Below are 23,159 nucleotides of genomic sequence, written 5' to 3'. Positions count from 1 at the left end.
CACCCGAGAAGAGCTAGTCATGGAAAGAAACCCTTGTGATGTTCTTGTGCATGGCAGCTATTGAGGCTGTCAACGAAGTTGTCTTGGGGCAAGACTTGAATATAACTCGCATCACGACTTTTGCTCATGGTTGGTCCATGTTTCTTGACAAGGACACACAATTCGACGGACAACAAGAGCAAATGGTCGAATACTCCCAAGAGACACCACAGAGGTTCACAATGGCTCTTTGGCGAGAAAGAAATGCGTGTCGGAATGCGAGTCCCTCATCGACCCAGTGAGCCCATTTACTTATGCGACCACATAGTACAACTTTTGTCTCGCGAATTGAGGTTCATCCTGGATTCAACAGTCATGTACTCTCATAGTCGCAGCCACGGGGCTGTACCGCACCACAATGTGGTTGCTACTGTAAATAACATTCCATTGTATCTACGCTGCCTCTTGCGAAAGAACGAACTGCTTTGGAAAATCGGTTCTGTGTATGGGGTAAATGCAGCCAAGCGCCAAGAAGGTATCTACAGCGGGACGGAATAATATATTGCCGATCGACGTTCGCGTTACCTGCGCGTCAACTGAACTTTCCCCAGGTTGAAAACACCACAGCGGATTGCTCTTGAGACACTGACTGCCATTTCAACCTTGTAGCATTGTCGGGAATGTTTATGTCCTTTCCTGGACCACAATGACCTAAATCGCCTTGCACGTGGTTACCTCCCTTCCTCCTCTTCGTACTTCCACAACATCTCTCCCTTCGACAAGGTCCTCATCACCATGAGTCTCTTCGGCTCTTCGCAGCCAGCACAGACTGGCGGCCTCTTTTCTTTCAACAAGCCCACCACCGCGCAGTCAACAGCCACTCCGTCATTATTTGGCGCGCCACAGCAGACACAGCAGCCACAGCAACAGAGTAGTCTCCCGAGCTTTAGCTTCAGCGCACCCAAGAGCCAGGCGCAACAATCTGGAGGGCTGTTTGGTACATCGACCCAACCACAGCCAGTAGGCGGCGCTTTTGGACAAGGTCAACAGCAAGCGCAGGGTCTCTTTGGCACATCGCAGAACCCTCAACAGACCGGAGGGCTCTTCGGTGCTTCGCAAAATCAGCAGCAACCTGGTGGCTTGTTCGGCGCTTCAACACAGCCCCAAACAGGAAGCAGCACGTTCGGGCAAGGGTTGCAGCAAGCGCAACAACCAGCGCAGCCTTCCTTTGATCAAACGTTGCAATTCGGCCAGTCACGACAGGGACAACCCGGCGCACAATCACTATGGGAGGAAGGCCGTGGTATGAACACCTTCCGGTCAATACCCGTCCAGATGAACATTGTCAAAAATAAGTGGGATCCAACAAGCTTGTCATCCCCATTGCGGACGTACCTTTACCAACATGTCGAAAGCGAGACAGACGCATTGAAATACCGACCAGGCCCCGGAGAAGACGAGGACAAATGGGAAGAGGCAGTCTCAAACCGACCCGGGCCAGACTGGGTTCCCTTGCTTGTGCAGGGCTTTTACCAGCTCGGCCGCAAGGCTCAGATACAAATGGAAGGCATTCAGAGATGCAACATGATGCTCCAAGAAATCAACACCTCCCTCGAAGTGCAACTAGATAGGCACCGTCAGAACGTGGCCACCCGTCTCGAAGAATGCAAGAGGAGGCAAGCCGCAGCAGCTCAACGGACACTGGCGCTGGCAGTAAAAGTGCAGATCCTGCGTAATCGGGGCTATGTCATGGACAATGCCGAAGAAGAGCTGAAAGCTAAGCTGGAAAATCTACAACGAGAAGTCTTTGATCCTAGCTTGAATGCCCGAGAGCAGGAAATTTGGGCGAGGATGCTCGGGATCCGAGAGCGCGCAAAAAGATTGAAGATGGAGATGGACAAGATTGCGCCCACGGCTAATGCCAACGGAGAAGACTCCGGTTTGGACGAGGAGACGATCAGAGCTGCGAAGAAGGTGAGTGCAACATCAACGTGGGGTTCTGAACAGACTCGGCCCTATCACACAAGCCTCTTTCCACTCGTCTTCAGAGCTGACTCTCATTTTTCAGACACTAGAAGCGTACGAGATCCAGTTACGCCACTTGCAGAAGGAACTGGACCTGGTGCAGCAGGAGTTTGAAGAGTGGGAGAAGATCTCCAAAGACAGAGAAATTGACCTTCCTCGTCGCAGGTGAAACGTGCATACAGATGGCTTGGCCAATGCCAGATTGCTGAAAGCGGATGAAGGTAGAATGACTACGTTCTGTCGGTTCCGCGCGAACCACTGCATTTGTGTGGGAGCAATACCCGGAAAACACAAAATTTTGCATAGCGACCGGGTGGTAACGATCTTGGTGTCATGGACTGGAGAAGATGTATTTGGTCTATGATTTCAGTGGCGCCGCTTGCCAAACAGGCGTGGTCGGCCTCCAGGATCGCCCGCTGTGTTATGTACAGGATAATGTACAATAAAGAGTTGTATTCTCTTCAAATCGTCCCAGTTGCCGATTCAACCTCGCCTCTGAGATAACATCCCTTCCGCTCCCAACGATCGATTCCGGGTTGGCAACTGTCCTCGTCCACCAAAATGGTGTGAGTACTCTGTACGTCCTCGTAGTATGCCGACAGGGCAGAGGCAGCTCAAAAAAGCTTGCTCGCCCAGTCAACCACATGTGGTGCTAAATGTTCGCATATTCGTGTCAGCCCAGCCAATCTTTTCCCTCCAGCATATCTGCCCGATCTTTCTTCGCAATCGCCAAATCCAATCCATCGCCAAAGGTTAAGGGGAAATTAAGACGTACAGAACCACAGCGCGACGCATGCTACCGTGAAGATCTGCACCTGCACGGTGGCTTGTGCTTCGCCGTCGCGGAGTTCCTTTTCGGAGAGCTGTTCGCTTGCTACAGTATGCGAGCACGCAGATGTTAGCCATTGACCAGCATTGTGCAGATTTCCTGGCGGGAGAGGTTGAAAGTTGAAAGGTTGACCTACGTCCGCCGAACATCGTGGTGATGGTGATGTGAAAGGGTCGTGAGGGTGCTGGGTTCGAGGCGAATCTACCGTCGCGGGCCGAGTGTCAAATAAGTCTTTGTAATGCGTAATAGTGTGGCTGCGAAGCTTCGAGAGGATATATTGCGACTAGTACCAGCTGCTCGTTAATCAGACAGATGAAGGACGTGGTTGCATGGTATTTCCAAATTCTACGAGGTAGTTCATCGGCATGTTCGCTTGATCTTCGGCGAAACAACGCCGACGCGGAAACTCTGAGCAATGAATGTAACTAACTACCTGACCGATTGTGCAACCAGTGCGATCTCACTTCCAGTTGTTGCTTCCTTGCCTCGAGAGCACGGTCCTTCCTTTCTGAGGCCGGTTTTTCGGGGAGAAGCATCTTATCACGGATTGAGGCAGGTGTGCTTTTATCTCGTTGAGACAATGGCTGGAATAATGCTCAATGGTCAATGCGTCCCCCCAGTGGATAAGCCGGTGTGCTCCGTTCTCTTCGCAAAATGGCCCATGCTCTGTGTGCGAGGTGTGTTTGACATGACTTGAATACAATCCTCCGGTATTTACACGATGACGAGTCCGAGCCTGTTCCAAGCTGCTTGCGAGCCACGTCTTTTAATGCAGGCGATCTTATGCCTGAGGTCTTTCCAAAGGTCAATATCCAGACGACGAGGAGTCCTACTTCTACATGTGCCCTGCGTCGGCCAATTAACAGGTATTCAACGTGTGTCATATACACGGCTCTCGGTCGCAACGATGCCAGAAGTGGGTGTTTGTCGACACGACCGTGCGAAGGTTTATTCTGCACGGACCGCAGCTCCCCAGATCAAGACATGATCCTCCGCACCTAGCGGCTTAATATCACAACTACCTGAAGGTTGGTCATTTGGATGTCCAATGATGACAGTTCATACTGAGCCGTGCCATGTGCTTCGTGCAATAACCGTGTCCAGCTCTTTCTTGAGCTCATGGAGGGCGACATCCCCTGCCGGACGTCTCCCGGTGGCTTGATTGAGAACAATGGTTATCTTGTATTATGGCTTGTCAACTCCATCTACAAGAGGCGTTCCCCCGTCCTACTGCCGGTCCCTTCCCTCAGTCTCTGCTTACTGTTCTTCGCCCTTGACGCCCTTCCCATATTCACCATGCTCCAGAAGTTATACTCTGTCGTCACAACTGGCCCTAGGAGAGCCATTCGTGGAAGGCGGATGGTAAGAGGGCCTGTCGAGAAGTCTGCCTCTTCTGAAGGGCTCTTGGCCGTTCTCGATGCCCCGGACAGAGTTAGTGAGCAGCTTCGGAACGAGCTGGCAGGCTTTGATCAGGAGGAGCTCGCCAAGGGCATCCGGGCCATCAAGAGGCTCCTGGACTGTTGTCTCATTGCGATGGCTTGGACTATGTTCGCTTGCAACTATTTCGACCGGGTACGTCGACCAAGGCTCATTTCCAAGATGGACGGAGTCGGCCGCTGACGCGGGAGCAGAGCTGTCTCACCCTCTCGGAACTCATGGGCCTCCGTTCTGACCTAAGCATGAACTCCAATGAGTATGGCCTTGCGATGATGCTCCTGTTCATTGCATACGTTTTGGCTCAGGTGCCCTCAAACCTCTATCTGGCCAAAGGACGACCTTCAGTATACCTACCAACTGCAATGCTTCTATGGGGCTGCGTTTGCACTACAACCGCCTTCGTCAAAACGCCCGGAGCACTATACGCCGTTCGATCACTCCTGGGTCTTCTGGAGGCACCGTTCTGCGTGGGATGCCTCTTCTTAATCTCGTCCTGGTACACCCGGACTGAGTTGGGTTTGCGGAGTGCAATACTCTTATCAGCACCTATGATGGCAAACGCGTTCGCTGGTGTCATCGCTTTCGGTATACACGACTCCATCGATGGGGCATGTGGTCTCGAAGGCTGGAGGTGGTTGTTCATTGTTGGTGGTGCCGTGACAATCATCATAGCCTGCATCGCGTTCTTCACCCTGCCAGACTATCCGCACAACACTCGATGGCTTTATGAGGAAGAACGCGCCCTTGCTCAGTTACGATTGATTGCTGACCGAGGCGCTTCCGAATATGATGTGAGCAGGATTGTCGGCCTCAAGATGGCACTCAATAGCTGGCAGGTATGGATGTTTGCAGGCATGTACTTCCTATTGGCGATCGGCACGTCTCTGCACAACTTTTTCCCTTCGGTTGTGCAGACTCTGGACTTTTCGAGAACCACGACCTTGTGGATGACGGCTCCGCCATACCTGTTTGCCGTGGTTGTCGCCATCTCCACGGCTTTGTCCGCTGACCGACATCGGAATGCTTCCTTTCACATCATTGGAACCACAGCGTTGGCAATTGTTGGCTACTTGCTGTTTTTGCTCGAGCAGTCAACAGATCGTGGAGACGTCTGGGCTCGCTATGCATCGACATTCCTGATGATAGCCGGGGCGCATGCTGCCAATCCGATGGTCCTTGGTTGGACACAGAAGACGGTGCCGCAGCCGAGAGAGATGCGGGCGACCGCCATTGCTATCGTCAATACCTCCGGAACTATAGCGCAGGTGAGCGAGGAATGGGGACCCTACTACTCGTGTGCCCGGCGTTGTGCTGCCCTAGAGGAATCTTTGCTGACGTGCATCCTCAATAGATCGCCACCTCTGAGCTTTACCCCAAGCGCTGGGCACCAAGGTACATTCAGTCGATGTCGCTGAACACAGCATGAGCACTCGCAGCAGTCCTCCTGGCAATCTTCATGCGGGAAACTTTACGACGCGCGAACAAGAAGCTTGACCTGGAGGGCAACGCTAGTAGTGTAGAGGCGCAAGCGCCAGGGCGATCTGATAACGACCAGACGCGGGCGGTGGTAAGTACATCCAGATATGTCACTTGAGCCATGCGATTTCTGTGAGCACAGTTGCGCTCCTTGGCAACATGGTTTATGTGGTACACACGGGGCCGATTGGGGGCGTCTGCCCTTTTTTGTGTTCGAGAGAAGGCGCGAACGCCAAGAAATTTGAAATTGCAGCGTAGGATAGACCTGCGCCTTACCTGGTACTCCTCGTGTTGTACCCGTTGAACGCCCGATTCCGACCGGATTTCCCCCTACCGTCCCCGTCATGTCAAAGACGCCTAGCAAGGTCCAAAGAATTGCAGAAATCGCTGCAGCGTGCTTTCAGAAGGTGTACGCTTTACAGTGCATGCTGTCGACTGCTGGCTCTTCCATCTACCCAATCGCCTGTGTGCCGTCGGAGCAGCAACTTTCCCCAGTCCCCTGTATGCCGTGCAACACTGTCCCCGGTCCCCACCGACCCGGATCACGTGACCAGCTTCGCCGATATACACGTATTACACTGAAACCCACTTGTCGTGCCATTTTTGAGCCAGCAATTGGAAAAATTCGAGGAATTGCTCTGCGCCATCTGATACTGCCAGGTCACGCCCTTGCAGCCCCCGAACTCCTCCCCCCACAGCTCGTTGAAGTATATCGCGTTCGCACAGGCGTAGAGACAATCCGTAATGCTGTACGCAAAAAGACCGGCCACGTCGGCGATCTGCAAGTCTGGGTTCGCCTCGTCGGCGACGTGGTTCTGCATGTCGACGCCGCAGAAGAGGTCGAACGACGTGTCGTACTGCACGTCGATGCGCGAGTTGGAGTCCGGGCACCCCGGGTTGAAGAGCGTCGAGACGTAGTAGGGTTCGCTGACGACGTAGTTCTCCAGCGACGAGGGCTCGGGGGAGGCGGAGAGGGAGGGGGTGGAGATCTCGGTGGCGGTGGTCGAGGTCGAGGTCGGTGTGGCTGTGATGGTTACTGTGGCGGCCCCGTTGCTTTCAGAGTATCAGTGACATTGTCATGCCGATGGGCATTGTAACATGGTACGTAGATCGGATCGGATCAATGTGCGGTGGATTTCTTGCAAACTCAACTCACCTCCTCGACGAACTTGAGTCGTTGCCTGACATGGCGCCCGCGACGCCTCCGCCCACTGCCGCGCCTACTATCACGGCGGTGACCGCCGCTACCAAGAGGCCGAATGCTAGAGGCGACAAGCCCCAGGGGTTGCGTTTTTGCGTGGGCGGTAGTGAGTGGCCTGCTTCCGATGGGTAGGCACTCTGGTCCTGACACTGTTGAGGGTGCGTGTAGCCGTTGCCGTTGTGCGGCTGCTGGAAGGGCTGAAGCGGAGGCTGCGTCATGCTAGGCGCGACCTCTGGATAGCTCTGGTATGCCGTCGTAGAGGAAGCTGGGTATTTCTCTGTGGTTGCGCTCGAGGTGGCCATCGATTCACGGATTGGATCGGGAGAATGCACAGGCGATGTGGCGCTGTTGTTGGACATCGTGGACCGCAGCCGGACCAGTTGCACCAAACGTGAGTGAGGTCTGTCAGTCAGTCGCGAGAATTGTTGAACAGATCGACGACCGACGAGGTGCACAATATTGTCCACCCACGTCAAAAGGACCGCTGAACTACATGAACGGAGGAGAAGATTGTCCATGTGCCTTCGAAGGCTCGATTTGAGTTCCCCATGTGCGGCGCGTTTCATGCAATGCACTCACCGTTGCAGGGCCGAAATGCAGGACTGACAACGGTCGCGGAAAGTGGCTAGAGCCGTGACTTTTCCATAGACCCTGTTCAATAGGCTACGATGGATCGGGCCCCTTCGATGAGTACATGGTCAAGCTTTCAGGCCTCCCTGCGAGCCATCGATGAGTGCGTGTTGGCCCTCCTGGCCCTCACACATGTTGTCCAGAGCTGTGTGAAAGGCGGCCCAGACCTGAACATCTAAGCGCCTCGAAAAAATGGGGGCCGCCGGTCGAAATGAGCCCCTGAGTAGCGTCTCGGCATCGGGCGGGTGTGTATAGCGATTGGTTCCGTCGGATTCGGCTGTGTACGTACGGGGGGGCCCGAAATTGCCATAGGCTCGCCTTACCCAAGCTCATATGGCGTCCAAGCACACTCTCGGACAGTAGTTCGACCGCCTATCAGGCTGCCATCCGGAGTACTCTGTACGGAGTATTGTTCCTACATCTGATGACATCTACGGAGTACGGCACAGGCTCTTGGAGCGAGAGATGACGCTCTCAGACGTGCCCTGTGCAACTTCAACAAGCGACAAGGTGCGCAAAATACCGCAGTCTCCTGGACGTGAAACACCAATTGTTAGCGGCCCCGGCCTCAGGGGTGGAGCCGTTCCCATGTGATCTGATGTGCTGGACACCGATGGCTCCCCAGAGCTACAGTTAGTGCCCCCAACTCACCACGGCCATTACACATCGACTCTACGGAGGACTGAGTACAATACCCTGTTGCTCGCGCACGTCCTGCAGATTCTTTTGAAATGCAAGGCTCACACTCCCAGCTCTGGAAATCCCAGCTTGAGATCATTGGACTTCTAAAAGGTCACGAAAGAACACGCTGGGCACCTCCCGCAGCATATGGTAAGAGTACGTCGGCGATCAAGCCAGCGGGGTCCAAGGCCGCTGGGGGTCGTTGTGTGAAAATCGAACGAACGCCGTGGTTCTGTCTTCAGCTCGGGCGTGCGTTCCTGATCTGTCAGCCTTGGTGGGAACCAGCTCGATGACCTTTTCATCACGAGAAATCTATTGCTCGCTGAGATCCATATTGGGGGAGGTACTCAGCAACAGAAGCAGACTTGCTTTCTTGAGCTACCAGGTAAGGATTGTTGGTTTGTCCGTTATCATCCTGTACAAGTCCTAGGGCACCAGAGTCCAGATTCACGGTCTGCGTGCTGGCCAGGGACTCCCGAGCCAGCTACAGAAGCTGGAAGTTGGAAACCGCAGGTACTTAGCGGCTAGCTTTATCTGGCGCAAACATTGGGACGGTTGAATTCATCTGGTGCTCGAGGTTTGTTCAGGACGCGTCTGGAACCGGTAGAGGTCTTCCTCAGGACCGGTAAAGATCTTCCTCAGAACCGGCTCAGGACCGACTCAGAACCCCGTCTTGGGGTGGAGGCTTAATCTGTAGGTATGAACCGGGCAACAGCCGACTCAGCCTGAGATAAAGCGTCACCCAATGAACAAAATGGGACGAAGAGTGTGGTAAATGGCGATTCAGAATTTAGGAGGAAGCATACAGATGTACGGAGTAGTGTGCTTAATAGAGCTGAGATAGCAGGATCTCGAGGGCTTACATTCGCACATGATTCAAGTCTCGTCACGTGTTAGTTGTATCTTACTCGTGGTACTCCGTAGACGTGAACTTGACTGAACTTCATGAATGTTGGCACTTGGCGACTGCGACTGCCACTCCCTTTGGTCTCATTCCTCTATTTCGTGTTACTCAGCTCTTCCTCTCCCTTACCTGACTTGAGTTCCTCGTCTACTACCAGCGTTCCTAGAAATTATGGCAGACGACGAATTCCAAAGAGCTCCTGCGCCAACTCTTGATTCTGATGGATATCCCGAGGAAGGCCCACCGCCCGATACCGAAGGTCTTGACAGACCAGACGAACACGAAGATAAGCTCGACGACTTGAACGATGAATTCGACGATCCAGATAGAGAGCGCGAGCCCGAGACACGTCCCAACGGGCCTGAGAATGACCTCGCAAACGACTCCGATGATGAATCACTTCTTTCAGAAGTCGATGAAGCCCAGTTCGCAGATTTCGACCCGGGAGCCGTTGACATTGCACCTGACTTCGACGCGCTCAAGTCCATCAAGGTTAACAAGCGGAAGCGAGCTGAAGGTGAAGAACCGGCAGCCAAGAAGAAGAGGAAGGACAAGGAACGGAAACGGCCCAGTCGAAGAGCGGATAGTGAAGCCTTGTCTGGTGCTGATGGCGTTGATGGCAAGAAGTCGAGGAAGTCGAGGGCTACAGGGGAACCCCGGCAACGTGTCGAGATCAACGAAGACGACCTGTCTCCTGAGGAGAGAAGAAGACGAGCCCTGGACAGAGCAATGGATGCTGCAGTCAAGAGGACCCAGGCGAAGAGGATGAGAAAGGGTGATGGCATTGTGAGTTTGCATATACAAATCGCCAGAAGAAGAAGAGGCTAACACGATGCAGGATCTGGAGCAGGCAGCAGATGCAGAGATCGAGGATTTGCGAAATCGCATGATCACAGCAGCCGAAACTGATGGAGAACTCGTTCGACAAGGCCAACCTGCGGCGCAAAAGCTGAAGATGCTTCCCGAAGTGGTCAGCCTGCTCAACCGAAACACTTATGTCCAATCTATCCTTGACCCCGAAATGAATCTTCTGGAGGCAGTGCGGTTCTTCTTGGAGCCTCTTACCGACGGCAGTCTTCCGGCATACAACATCCAGCGCGAACTGTTCGCAGCGTTGGCAAAATTACCCATGAACAAGGACGCTCTGATCTCGTCTGGCATCGGCAAAGTCATCCTCTTCTACCGAAAATCCAAGAAAGCCGAACCGGCCATCAAACGACAAGCCACGAAACTCATGGAAGAGTGGTCAAGGCCCATCCTGGGCAAAACCGACGATCATACCAAGAAGTATGTCGCTACAGCACAGTACGACCCTAACAGGGTGCATGATGTTGCGTCTCAGCGACCTCTGGCTGTTCCGAAGGCCAAGATCAATAGGGCGCCTGGTGAGAGAGAGAGCAACAGGGCCAGAATCAATCACGTCCCGACAACTTACACTATTGCACCGAAATCGCATGTCATTGCTCATCGCTCCGGCCCATCTTAGGGGGTTGGGAGGAAGCTATCGAAGCACAGCAAGCGTGCAGCACGGGCGCCATGATGCACTCGACTGTTTGATCGAAGGTGCCTTCAGTGGCATGGTATTGAGCTTTCGGGGGTCACCTGAATGGATGTGGCAAAGACCACATCTCCATCTTGCATTAGTATCGGCATGCCTCAGACTTGCGGTGGCAGGCATGAGGATGACCCTGAGCATTGCCGGGTTCACACAGCTGAGAGTACATTCCGGACCTCAGCCGTGTTACCTCCACATGTCTTTTACTTTTGCTTCCTCTTGCCCAGGTGTGATTGTCATCAACTCTATGCGAGAGCCAGGTTCTTTGCACGAAAACATCGTTGTTAAGGGCTACTGAATTTTCGATGAGATACATGATCTTCATTTTCTCGCCTAGACCCATCGCACATTCACACCAGCTTCAACAACAGACATTGCTCCCGCTGTAGTCTCAACGCTGGTCCCCTGCATTGTGTACTGAGCGGTTCACAAGAAAGTGAGGAACGAAAGATTACGGAGTGCAAGCCAACATCGGTCTTCAGTGGCCCGCAAGCCTTTCACTATGATGGGTCTTCGGGCTCGGTTTCTCTCCTCGCATGCCGCCTCTGCTTGTAAATGAGTTCACAAAGGTCACAACCGCGGCATACCTCAGTCTCGTCCCTTCAAAAGCGGAATCCGTTACTTACAAACCCGGAATATCGTAGTCTCATCCGGTTAATAGAGGCCGTCCATTACTAGCTGGAAACTGATCCGCCTCGCGAACTGGCAAACGACAAACATTCCTGGAAGCCCATCCACGCAGCCTGAGATAGAAGCCGCTGAACAACGTCCTACTTCGACACAAGTACCAGTGACGACTCGGCCTTTAGCCTCGTCAAGCGATGTCCGACGGCATCACCCGTGGTTCGAATCGAGCGATTCGATTTTCGAGCCATAGTTTTTATTTTCGCATCAATGCCAGACAGCGAGCCTTCAATGATCGTACCATCAGCACTGGCTCAGTAACACCGGACCGCGCTCTCGCTGTGCAAAGTTCCCCACCCTTCTCCGTCAGTGCATACCATTGTGATGCGCCAGGCCCGTTCCTTGTATTTCACCGTCCTGTCCAGATCGAAGGGCGATGCTAGTAGTCAAGAAGATCCAGTGTGCCTCAAGAGGGAGCCGGAAGCAGGAAGAAAAAGCTTTTGGCAGCGGAGCAGAAGACCTGAAGAGGAGCCAGGAAATACTATATCTATGCCGCAGGGCTCGCATTGCGACCGGCTCCACGGTCCTGATAAATGGCTGGAGGACGTCATGGTCAACACTATATTACGGTCGTTGGCCTCGGATGCTGCTCCTGTCTGGCCACGGCAAACAGCTAAAGGTCGGTGGAAACAAACGGAGAAAATGTGATCAAGAACAGCGCGACTCCCATGTCATTGTCGCGGCCATTTTCCCTTTCAGGTATCATGCTGTCCGAAATGTCCTACTCGGGCGCCGACATTCCCCGAACCATGAAACGACGTCTCTACTGTGATAGAATTTGCTCAAATGTGTCGCTTCTGAATAGGTCAGGCCACGATATCGTACTTGGAGGGAAGGAACACAGAGGCGATGGCGTCGAGAGGCCTTTGAGCCTCCGATCGTTTTCCGGGCGGCGCCGTGGAGAAAGCTAAACAGCGCAGTCGCCAGCAATTTAACTATTTTCCAATCCATCGGCGGTGTCCGGACATCCGCCTGTCACCCTCTGCTGGCTCGCTCGTTGTGACCACTTTGAGCCCGCGTGATTATTCACACGAAACAGCAGAGGCTTATTAGGTAAGGAATTCTTTGTGTACTGATTCGTACACAGTAGAGCCCAAAAGGGAGGTCGAGATCGCTTCCGGTGTTGGTTGTTCACTGATTGGAGGACGACACGATAAACGGAAAACGTACGGAAGCCAATCCCTTTGCTATTTACCTCCTGATGTCATAGTGTGGTGTAGCTCGTCACAGCTCTCGAAAGCAGTTTGATTTCGTGGTCTTGTCCTGGCACCTCCCTCCTTCCAGCACATCATCAACGAGAAGCAAGTCCCTTGAAAGCTTCTTGTCGAGGCCAGGGAAGACCCCGAGGTCAATTCCAACGGTCGTGCAGCATCAGCGGAAGCATCGGTCACTTTTTTCCAGAAATACAATTGACGCAACGCAGGCTGACTGGACAATTTCCCCACCAGCAGCCAGCTTATTCATTCACCAGAAGTCAATACGAGGTAGCAGCAGCAACAAATCGGCATTTCTTTTCCGTCTGCAATCTGCTCCCAGCTTTTCTAGCTCTAGCAAGCCATCGAGCACGCGGGTGTATATATCCTCCCTCACATCACCGGAGACCAGATTCGCTCTACTCCCACAAGCTCTCTTGAGCATACAACGCACCCATCTGCCAAACCCCACCACGATCAGCCTTATTCGTACAAGAAGCTCGACAGTTGAACAACCGCAACCATGAAGCTTCTCACCAAGGAACAAGAAGAAGAACACTACCGCCAAACCCTTATCGGCGGCGCCTTATACGGTGGAGCTGGGTTGGCAGTTGGCCTGGTTGGCGTTGTCGCCGCACACCGTCGCTATCCCTTTATCCGCAGCCTGACTCCTGCTCTCAAAGCTTTTCTCGTCACCTCGAGCGGGACGTTTGCCGGCATCGTTGGCGCAGATCACTACTCCCGCGCCTACGAAGCCTCACAGAACCCTAAAGAAGTCGAGTTTCGAAAACGCCAATCCGAACAGGCCGTGAAGGATGCCGAGGGCAAGACATTTACCGAGCGGGCCATGGAGTTCGGTCGACGAGAACGATACAAGATTGTCGGCGGCAGTTGGGTGGCCTCGATAGCGGCCTCCTGGGTCCTCGTCAACCGGAACAAATACCTTACTGGCGCACAGAAGATTGTGCAAGCAAGAGTGTACGCCCAATTCCTGACAGTGGGCGTCTTGATCGCTACTGCGGCATTCGAAATTGCGGACCAAAGAAAAGGAGAGGGAAGATACGAGACCGTCAGATATGTTGACCCGAAAGATCCGGAGCATAAACGCATGATTGAGAAGCAGATTGAGAAAGATGCTCCCAGCCAAGGTTCAAACAACCAATCCGACGATATGTGGAAGCAGATGGTTGAAGACGAGGAACAGCGATTGAAGGCCAGGGAGGAGCGTCACAAGCAATACGAGCAGGAACACCACAAGAAACATAAGAATGATAAGAACGAGAAGAACGAGAAGAGCGAGAAGAACGAAAAGAGCGAGAAGAGCGAGAGGAATGGCAAGAACAGCAAGCAGCACGAAGGTGAGGAGAAGGAGAAGGAGAAGTGACCTAAATCCGTCCTTGGGAAACTCAGCCAACGCCAACTTTCAAGACCGACAAGGCTTCTCTGGACCCTTGACTTCCCACCTATTCCCTGTGACGCACCGCAGCGGCCAATGTCATTGATTTCAGCACAAGCGCCGCCTCTTTGTACATTACCACGAACTAAGTCGACAGCGGATCTCTGAAGAAACGATCACAAGATCATCCATAGCTTCCACTACCCCGAACCACCTGAACCTCTCCTTTCTGACGGATTACGCAAGCCTCTCGCTGGCGTACAGGTGTCTGTCCAATTTTGCATTGACGCACAAGACTGCGTTGGATATGGCAATCAATTGAGGTGCAGTCATACCTTTTTACGCTATCGAGTTGTTGAGGCAGGCCAGCGAATTCGTAGTCGTGCATATAGTATGATGTCTTGGCGTAGACAACGAAGAAACAACCACTTCACCAGCCTGATTACACACAAAAGGCAACGGGCCCTCGAGCTACAGGACAACCTGAAGTTACTTCCTTGACCGCTTCGCCAGATTTTCGTCGTATCGCGACGGTGCAGGACATGTCGAATCCTCCGGAGCAGATTTCATCCGGTCCCGAAGCCATTCTCGTCTTGCATGCTTACGTGACGATTCAGGCGCTCTGAATCTCGTCTCATCTCTTTAATCTTGCGCGGATTCTGACAACCATACACGAGGCACGATAATGGAAAGGTAGACGATTGTATTGTTTCTTGAGGACTCCATAGATCGATCGCTCTCTATCCAAATGCCCCCACTACCTCGAGATTCAACCAATTCCGCTCTGACGTTACTCTGATCTTTCGCGTTCTTTGCTCAGATCAAGCATTTCAATTATGCCCCGGATATCCTCGATGAGACCTGCCCTTTCTACAGCCCTTTCCTCTCTACCCAGCGTATCCTCCCTCGCGTCATGGCGCACCCTCGCCCTCGTCTTCGCGCTTCTGAATCTCAAAGCGCTACCGCTCGCATGGCACGTCCGGCTCTTCTACCGCATGTTCGAGAACTGGTACTCTCGTGACCGTGTTCGGCGCTCTTTTCAGTCGCGGCTCACCTCAAGATCTACACATCCCCTCTTCGAGCCAGTCTCCATAAAGTCGCATTCGCCGCTCCTCGAAATCGACTATAATCTCCACAAGTCCAACAGCACATACTTTGCCGACCTGGACGAGTCGCGGACTGCATTAGTCACGAAACTCCTCATCCCGGGTCTAAAACAGGGAAACATCAACCTTGAAAAGGAAGGGCACCGGGGTCCACTGAATGTGATCTTAGGGAGCGTCCACACCAGTTTCCACCGCGAGATCAAGCCGTATGAAAGTTATGAAGTGAAAAGTAAGATCCTGGGTTGGGACAAGAAATGGATAATAATTGGAAATTGGTTCGTCCGGCCCGGCAGGAGGGGGAAGCCAGAGACATTATTGGCGAGCGCCTTGAGTAAATACGTGGTCAAGAAGGGAAAATTTACGGTGGCCCCGGAGAGGTGTTTCACGACCTCAGGATGGTTACCGGCACGGCCGTCTTCAACGGGCATATCTTCAGAGGAGCCATCGATTGCTCCTACGCCCCAGGAAGGTTTGGTTTCGACCATTCCAACTTCCCTGGCTCCCACGACGGACGGACTCGTGGAGGAGCTGGAGAGCGCAGCAGGAGAAGAGCCCGCTTCGGGAGCAACTGCGCCCGGTACAATGGACGGTGACTGGGACTGGTATCGTATCGAGAAGGAGCGGCTCCGAGGACTGCAGATGGCAGAGAACTGGCTGGACTTGGACAAGCAATTGATGGAGGAGTTTGCGAAAGCATAGTCTTCAGTAGTGGAACGTAGAGGTCGGCCATTCTCGTTGACCGCGGCCGAAGCCCTGAGCAGAATTTACTCTCGCTAGCTTCACACTCATTTAGTGCCATGTTAAATTCTGGATCCTTCCCTACACGCTGAACCCGTAGGCGCAAGGCAATGGCCGCGGTGAGGAGCCCTCCTTTGACCAGCCGGCCGACGATTAATCATACCATCAGAAGCCCGGACAATCAGTCCACGTCCAGATTCTCGCGTGGAAAGATACATGTATGGCTCGGCTACGTATCTCTTGTTTATCCTCCGTACGGAGTAGAGCCCTGTGATTCCTATTCCGTAGGCTAGGCGTTCCTACTGAATACCTCCGAAGTGATGTCTTTCCACGAGCTGGCGGGCTTAGACCCTCACGATGGAATTCACCTCACGTTCAAGTGCAATACAATACTAACAGTTTCTGGCTTTGCAACCATTTCCTCATTCATTTGCTAATCTCTATCGTTGTTTCGAGCAATTTCGAACAGGTACATGTTCAGGTACATCTGACCCTGCCTCAGCTCGTTCCTTGGTACCCGCGTTTTTTTGGGCCGGACTGAACAAAATGCTCCAGCAAGTTCAAGTGCGCCAGTGACTGTACGACCTTTCACGCGCGTGTTGACACAGCCTTTCCCAAAGAGCTAGAGATTTTCTAGCTTGATGCCGGTTCAAGACGCCGCAAGAACCCATTTTTCAAGTGTGGTGGAAGCCGAAACGCCTGTTGCTGATGCGTGCAAGATCTCTGTCTTTTTCGTTAGATCGTTCGGTTCGTAGAATTGAAATGGTAGATTTCGTGAGATCATCGAAGCTGGGCTGAGCGTGCTGTTTGCACGGCCCGGAGCAGGACAAGTTGGATGGTCCCCCTCTCGTTTAGTGAACTGCGTGCCACGGATCCGTCATCACATCGTGTTCGGGCCGTATCGTCGTAGACCTGCTGATCGACCGGGCATATCGCGTGTGGACTGGTGGCCAATTGGACTCCATAGATGATGAAGTTGTTGATAAAGCTCAAGCCTCGAACCGCTTGGCCTTGACAGGAGTCATGGCGAAGTTGTTGTTGCCGGTCTCGCCGGGAGTGCATTTCATGCCGCTCAGGGGGATGGTCGCGCTCCACGAGCCAGACGCGCATCTCTGGAAACTTGAGCCATCAATGCAGTTCCAATCACCCTCATTTGAGCAGGGACCAGTGAGCTGGCCTGCAGCCCCTACGGAGGCGCCTGAAGAGCTACCGGTGGAGCCTGAGGCGGTTCCAGTCGGTGCCGCAACGTTGCCCGGAGCGATCTGAGGGACAGAGGAGTTAGTGTATCGTGGTGCACTCAAGGTCTGTGAGGGACTAACCGGAGTAGCAGGGGTGAGGGCTAGACCAGCCGCAGCTGAGGTGGGAATGACCTGAAGGGCGTCAGAAGAGGAAGATGGAGCAGGAGCAGGAGTAGGTACCGAGACTGCGCCAGTTGCGAAGCTACCGGCGGTAGGGCTACCAGCGGTGTATTGTCCGTCATTGGCACCACCAGTCGCCGCCGGCTGTTGACCGGAACTGCCATAGGCGAAAGCAGGGGCGGATGCTGGTGCGGAAGCAGGGGCGTCGGTTGGTGCCGCGGCACTGGTAGCGACTCCAGAAGCGGCAGGGGCGGATGCAGTTGGTTGTCCAGCATTGTTGCTGCCGCCGTTACCGATATCACAGGTGGCGGTAGCATAGGGGCCGCTCCCAGCAGTCTGGACGTCGGCGCCCGGATTCGGGAAAATCAGGTCCACGCTGTCAGGTGTCTGGCACTGTTTGTTGTCGATATTCGCCACGTAGATATCGGGGAAGCTGGTTTGTCGCTTGGAGACCTTGGGAGGAGGTGCATATCGCTTCTTCTTCGCACCGGTAACGGTCATAGGCCCACAATTCATGTACATTTCCCGGTTTCCTATATGATTGAACCAAGTCCAGGCGATGGTGTACTCGCCGGGGGCGATGCCATCGGGGATGGTGTATTGGAATTTCGTGGAGGCAGTGCTGCTAGCGTCACCATTCAGATTGCCATTAAAGGCATCAGGACATCCACCAACGATGCTCTTGATGACCATCCATTTCGATTGCTTGGTAGGTTGCAGATCAGTAGTCAGAGCGACTTGACAAGAACCACCGCCATGAGTGGCACCACCAATGAAGCTGAGAGTCTGAGGTTCGCCAATGGCTGCGACATTGCTAGCACCCTCGGCGTCATAGACACCAGGGCGCTGCTTGCAGGGAAAGTCGGAACCACTACCATCCAGTGGGGAGTTGTTGAGGGTCGATTTGCCGTATGGCACAGGGGATTGCATGATCATGTGTGCATCCGCCGCCACGGCCAAAAAGGCCGTGATGGCAAACGCCGCAGATTTCGAAAACACCGTCATTGTGTCTGATGAGTGATTTTCTCAGGGCAGTGAGAAGCTGGGCGAGGTTGTAGGGTGTGTAAAATGAGTGTGTTTGGCAGAGCAATACCGGATCGCACTGAAACACCTTGTCAGCAGGGCTTGCGGTTGAGTTTGGCAATTTGTGGGTTTCGCAGGAAGCCCAGAGGTTGTGTATGAGAGGTGGATGGGTCAATGAGAAATTGAAGGATCCCTTAAATAGTAGAGGGGATTCTGCACAAAGCAGTGATACAGCTGTGAGCCAACAAATGAGGCAGGTGCATGCTTTTTGACCACATGAACACGAGAGGTAGTGACAAGAAACATTGTTGTGCTGCAGACAATCCAACCACAAGGCTGGGGTGCTAAACAATAGGCCCATTGTGACGTTTTCCGCCACGTGGTTTCAATGAACCACAATGGAGGCAGGTAAAGTCAAAGAGAAGACATATGATGAATGACTTGGGAAAGATCAAGTGCATACCTGTTGTCACTGACAAAGGAGTGGTCGCTGACACGGTTGTCCTTGTAAGAGAATGTATGACCTGCACCTGGCAGAAGAAAGAGCGTAGGGTTAACAAAGGAATGTTAGGACTACTCGTGACCTGCCACGATTGAGACGGAAAATGAACGAGAAGAGGTGAAGCTTCGCGATGGACATGATGAGAGGTGGAAGTCGGAAAGCCATCTATATAGATTTTGAACAATCGAGGTCGACTGGCCTCCTTGTCGTCAAGCTATACCCCGGGTATGCATGCTGGCCTAGTGGCGAGCAAGGGGTGTCTGAAACACTGGATTCAATTGGCAGATATCCATTCCATGGTCCGCGCTTGACAGCCGGGTCCAGGTGATATATCCAGATTCGGAGTTCGCTACACAGAATTCTCGGCCCCGATTATCAACTTGGCCTCACTCACAGTCAGAGTCTCTGGAGCTGCTGGAGGGTTTTCCGAGACAGAGCTCTGTAATCAGACATGATTTGACAAGAGCTGAGAGCTGGATCTGGAGGACTAGATTCTTGACAGACACGGGGCCTCAGGGAGGAGCTGTCAAGCACAAGCTGAAAGCAAGAGGATTGGTCCAATGCAGATCGGGGCGTGGCTGCTAGCGGATACGAGGAAAGCTTGACTCGGTCTGTCCACCAGTGACGCAGGGGGGTTGGGCTCAAGTCAGGATCTGATTGTGGCGAGGGCGACGCGCACGGAGCTCCCCTTTCTTCGTCCCAGAACAGAGCTCTGCAGTGGCGATCGAATGGCTGCTAGCGAAGTGTGCCTAGGAGTGACCGTGGTGGTGTTTCATGATGCCTGCGCATAGTGTATTCTTGACCAGTCAAAGCAACAGATCGGATCTGCACCGGGAAGACTAACCGCCTCTGGCACTAGGCGTGGTTTAGGGCGATGCTCGGTACGCGGCTAACAGTTGGCAGCAATTGACCTGACCACGGATCAGCCCCTGAGAATCTGTGCTATGCTTTTCTTCCAGCCTCTCCTTCAGCTCCATATCGCGGCTTCCTTGAATCGTCAGGAGACCCGCCCTGGGTGAGAGGCATCTGTCTGCTCGGATCACCGAATGAGGCGCAGTCGCCGGAAAGGTCAACAGCCACCAAGCCTTCTTTGGGCGTGACCGCGTCCGTGGGTCTACGGAATACGGAGTACACAGTGCGAGTATTCCTCTCATGGCCTCCAAACAGGTGGTGTGCTTCCAAGAAGAAAGCATGCCAACAATGCACGGAGTACTGCCAACTCCATATGTCGGACGGTCAAGAAATGATCTGGATGTGGACTGAGCATACGAGGTGCGAGGTACAAGGTACAGGTCTCCGGTTTCGTGCTGATTGGGTCGACCTCCAACCTCTGTCAGCATTTCCAGAATCTATCGCCTCTTGCAAGCAACAAACGTGGTCGTTCGCTGCTTGGGGTTCAGGGCTTCGCGGCGGTTTTGGATACCAGACCGAGTACTCCGTATCTTACTCCATGCTTCAAGTTGGTGTCTTCTCCTCTCGCCTGTAGACCTGTTCGTGGTGACCCTCCGTAGCGGCCTCCCGCCGGCTACTGGCACTCGACGGCCACCACTTGTCGACAGCCAGACTCAGCATGTGGCCTCCGAGCAAGCTCCATGGCGTCAAACTCATCAGCATCTGCACCAGACTGGCACCGCACTCTGATAAAATCAATCTCAAAGCAACACCTAGGTCTGTCTCCGCAAGCAGGCTTTTGTCTCCGACTGGGTGTCTAGTCGTCCATTGTTCATTTATGAAAAGCGCCGACCCAAACACCATTGTGGCGACGACGAAAGACTCGGGACTTCAAATGGCGTTGATATCAGAGTGCATCGCAATGGGAGCATTTCCGACGGTGCTCAGAGGTGATACTTGCACCCTGAGACGTTTCTCGCAACAGTCAAGCTTAAGTCACCGCATTGAAGAGTGGGATTCTGGTAGCCAACCATCCCCTCCTACGTACCTAGGTAGCGAGAGAAGGCGGAATATGAATTGGGCTTGGTTATAACACTTGGCGATTGCTGACGAGTGTTCATGTCCAATGAGTAAGACCCTGAAGGGGTGCAGTCCACTCATAGAATGCTTCAAGCGAGTTTCCTACGAGCATTTTCATTGTCGTAGGATATGTACAATTGTGTTGTTTGGGCCCTCGAGATATTGTAACCATCATCTCTGTTCGAATGCTTCTTTGCTAACACTTTCCGCCTCATGCTCGCCTTTAAGGATCGGATATTGGCCTTGTACCTCTCCCTTCTGACTCGGACTGCTTGGCACCGGAATCTCATCTGGGTCGCCCGTTGGTGCAAGAGGGTACGAAGTCGAGGGCAACGACTCGAGATGCGCTTTGTTCTTTGTATGTGCCTATCGAGACAATCGTTAACGCTGCGTCCCCATGCACTGCGTCCCCATGCACTCTGAGATGTGGGCTCGTGCTGATCTGATATATACTCACATATGGAAGACCGCAGTATGTGCACCAGCAGATTTGAGGTCTGTCCGTATTGATGAAGATTCTCGGGTGTCCCAATGGTCCACCGCCGCCGTCGCAGGCCACAATCTTTTCGTTGACCCACCGAACAGGTTGTTTGTGGATTAGCTCGATTGCAGCATATGGTCGAGGCTGGAGAGAAAACTTTCAGCAGGGAACCTTGCAAAGGCAAAGTCCGATTGTCCGTACCTGAGCCTCAATGATGGTCTGTTCAAATCTGGGTCCAGACATGGCGACCTCCCTGGGCATTTGATTCCGTGACCAGACCTTCGCTCTGTTGGGCGCTTGCAGCACTCTAGCCCTCTCTGCAACATCTGGGAACTCTTGCAGTGGCGCATCCCGGGCGCCGCCCACGCTGACTTCTAGTTCATTTGTCTTGGACACATTCGGAGTTTCCTTTCGTGGGGTAGGGTCATTCGCTTGTTCGAAGTTCTCGCCGGTGCCGGGTCCTTGTCGCAGCCGAGACGTTGATGTGCTGATCTGTCGTGTGCCTATTCGGGCGGCATGGGTTACCCGCGTTCTCAAGGCGGGAATGAGGGAAGCCATTGTCGCGCAGCCGACGTGCATGCCTATCGAGATGTGTTTGATGTCGAAGGAGAGGTGGTTGAAGCTCAATCGTCGGCCAATCGGAGAGCTTACTGCTCCGCAAGTGCAGAAGCTCACCCGTAGATTTGACACGGCGGAGCACAGAGCCCTCTGGTCAGGCACCACCGCGTTGCGTGTAGATGCGGTCGCCAATTTGACAAGCACCTCCAAACACCACTGGACTTCTTTGACTGTCGACTGCCCAAGGACAAGCTCACCACGATCAGAGCAGCTTGAACGCCTGTGATCAATTTCAAAACCATACATAAGCTTTCACCATGGCGTCAGGCTACGACCGTGCTCTTTCCGGTAAGTCAGTTCTATTTGTATGAATGCTCGCTGCTAACAGAGTCAGTCTTCAGGTAATACGCCTACTCGCGCACTCGAATGCGGCTAATTGAAACAGCCCCGACGGCCACGTCTTTCAGGTCGAATATGCTCTCGAAGCAGTCAAGCGAGGCACATGCGCCGTGGGCGTAAAAGGCAAAGATATCGTGGTGCTGGGCTGCGAGAAGAGGTCAGCCATGAAGCTGCAAGACACCAGAATTACACCATCAAAGATCGGTCTTATTGACTCTCACGTCTGCCTCGCCTTCGCCGGTCTCAACGCCGACGCTCGGATATTGATCGACAAGGCGAGAGTCGAGGCGCAGTCACACCGATTGACAGTCGAGGACCCTGTCACAATCGAATACATCACGAAATATGTGGCCGGTGTCCAACAGCGATTTACACAGAGTGGTGGTGTCAGACCCTTTGGTATCAGTACTCTCATCATCGGCTTTGACAAGGGCGACAAGGAACCAAAGCTATACCAGACCGAGCCCTCAGGCATTTACTCCGCTTGGTTTGTGTGAACCCCCTAGTGGCGGAATGGCTACTGATCAGACGCAGGAAAGCAAACGCGATTGGAAGATCCAGCAAAACCGTCCGTGAATTTCTCGAGCGAAACCACAAGGACGACATGGACCGAGAAGCAACCATCTCATTGACCATCAAGTCACTGCTCGAAGTGGTCCAGACGGGTGCAAAGAACATTGAGATAGCCATCATGGCACCTGGGAAAACCATCGAGATGCTTCCCTCGGATCAGATTGAACAGTACGTCAAGACGATCGAGGCGGAAAAGCAGGAAGAGCAAGCAAAGAAGAAGCCGGGTGCCCGAGGCGCCGCGGCCTCTGCCACATCCTCTCTTCCCACGAGGCCTGGGCCCGAAGGCGAAGGCGGAGCCGACGAGTGAGCAGTAGGGATCGGCCTTATACCATCATGTGCATGAGCGATGGGAGTTCTGGCAATAGGTCACATCAGAATAAAAGGCGTCAAAAGACAATATCTGGGCCAGCCAGATCATCCTCCTCTATGAAGCGTCTTGATTGGTCCATGATCGGCCGCG

At 53.3% G+C, this 23,159-nt stretch overlaps 9 protein-coding genes across 9 annotated transcripts; 6 read left to right on the top strand and 3 right to left on the bottom strand.

Annotated features, from left to right (window-relative positions):
* Positions 1-774: 774 nt before the first annotated feature.
* Positions 775-2,173, top strand: A1O7_04764 (uncharacterized protein; the record flags this gene model as incomplete). The annotated part of the gene is made up of 2 exons (XM_007758774.1): positions 775-1,953; positions 2,048-2,173. The coding sequence occupies 2 exons, from the start codon at positions 775-777 to the stop codon at positions 2,171-2,173; spliced, it is 1,305 nt and encodes a 434-aa protein (XP_007756964.1).
* Positions 2,174-4,129: 1,956 nt separating this feature from the next.
* On the top strand, positions 4,130-5,696 carry A1O7_04763 (uncharacterized protein; the record flags this gene model as incomplete). Its single annotated transcript, XM_007758773.1, has 3 exons — positions 4,130-4,405; positions 4,465-5,535; positions 5,622-5,696. The coding sequence occupies 3 exons, from the start codon at positions 4,130-4,132 to the stop codon at positions 5,694-5,696; spliced, it is 1,422 nt and encodes a 473-aa protein (XP_007756963.1).
* Positions 5,697-6,288: 592 nt separating this feature from the next.
* A1O7_04762 (uncharacterized protein) lies at positions 6,289-7,306 on the bottom strand (the record flags this gene model as incomplete). Its single annotated transcript, XM_007758772.1, has 2 exons — positions 6,289-6,799; positions 6,903-7,306. 2 exons carry the CDS (start codon positions 7,304-7,306, stop codon positions 6,289-6,291), a joined length of 915 nt encoding a protein of 304 aa, XP_007756962.1.
* Positions 7,307-9,333: 2,027 nt separating this feature from the next.
* Positions 9,334-10,648, top strand: A1O7_04761 (uncharacterized protein; the record flags this gene model as incomplete). The annotated part of the gene is made up of 2 exons (XM_007758771.1): positions 9,334-9,948; positions 10,001-10,648. 2 exons carry the CDS (start codon positions 9,334-9,336, stop codon positions 10,646-10,648), a joined length of 1,263 nt encoding a protein of 420 aa, XP_007756961.1.
* A 2,469-nt stretch (positions 10,649-13,117) lies between these two features.
* On the top strand, positions 13,118-13,978 carry A1O7_04760 (uncharacterized protein; the record flags this gene model as incomplete). Its single annotated transcript, XM_007758770.1, has 1 exon — positions 13,118-13,978. The coding sequence occupies one exon, from the start codon at positions 13,118-13,120 to the stop codon at positions 13,976-13,978; it is 861 nt and encodes a 286-aa protein (XP_007756960.1).
* An 848-nt stretch (positions 13,979-14,826) lies between these two features.
* On the top strand, positions 14,827-15,795 carry A1O7_04759 (uncharacterized protein; the record flags this gene model as incomplete). The annotated part of the gene is made up of 1 exon (XM_007758769.1): positions 14,827-15,795. One exon carries the CDS (start codon positions 14,827-14,829, stop codon positions 15,793-15,795), a length of 969 nt encoding a protein of 322 aa, XP_007756959.1.
* A 1,028-nt stretch (positions 15,796-16,823) lies between these two features.
* A1O7_04758 (uncharacterized protein) lies at positions 16,824-18,197 on the bottom strand (the record flags this gene model as incomplete). Its single annotated transcript, XM_007758768.1, has 1 exon — positions 16,824-18,197. The coding sequence occupies one exon, from the start codon at positions 18,195-18,197 to the stop codon at positions 16,824-16,826; it is 1,374 nt and encodes a 457-aa protein (XP_007756958.1).
* Positions 18,198-20,859: 2,662 nt separating this feature from the next.
* Positions 20,860-21,727, bottom strand: A1O7_04757 (NADH dehydrogenase (ubiquinone) Fe-S protein 6; the record flags this gene model as incomplete). The annotated part of the gene is made up of 3 exons (XM_007758767.1): positions 20,860-21,054; positions 21,146-21,313; positions 21,371-21,727. The coding sequence occupies 3 exons, from the start codon at positions 21,725-21,727 to the stop codon at positions 20,860-20,862; spliced, it is 720 nt and encodes a 239-aa protein (XP_007756957.1).
* A 317-nt stretch (positions 21,728-22,044) lies between these two features.
* Positions 22,045-23,006, top strand: A1O7_04756 (proteasome component PRE6; the record flags this gene model as incomplete). The annotated part of the gene is made up of 3 exons (XM_007758766.1): positions 22,045-22,079; positions 22,173-22,613; positions 22,661-23,006. The coding sequence occupies 3 exons, from the start codon at positions 22,045-22,047 to the stop codon at positions 23,004-23,006; spliced, it is 822 nt and encodes a 273-aa protein (XP_007756956.1).
* Between the last annotated feature and the right edge of the window lie 153 nt (positions 23,007-23,159).

Source organism: Cladophialophora yegresii, assembly GCF_000585515.1.
Source record: "Cladophialophora yegresii CBS 114405 chromosome Unknown aczIN-supercont1.3, whole genome shotgun sequence".
NCBI lineage: Eukaryota > Fungi > Ascomycota > Eurotiomycetes > Chaetothyriales > Herpotrichiellaceae > Cladophialophora > Cladophialophora yegresii.
Note: the sequence above shows the minus strand (reverse complement) of the source record. Positions and strands in the feature narration are given on the sequence as shown.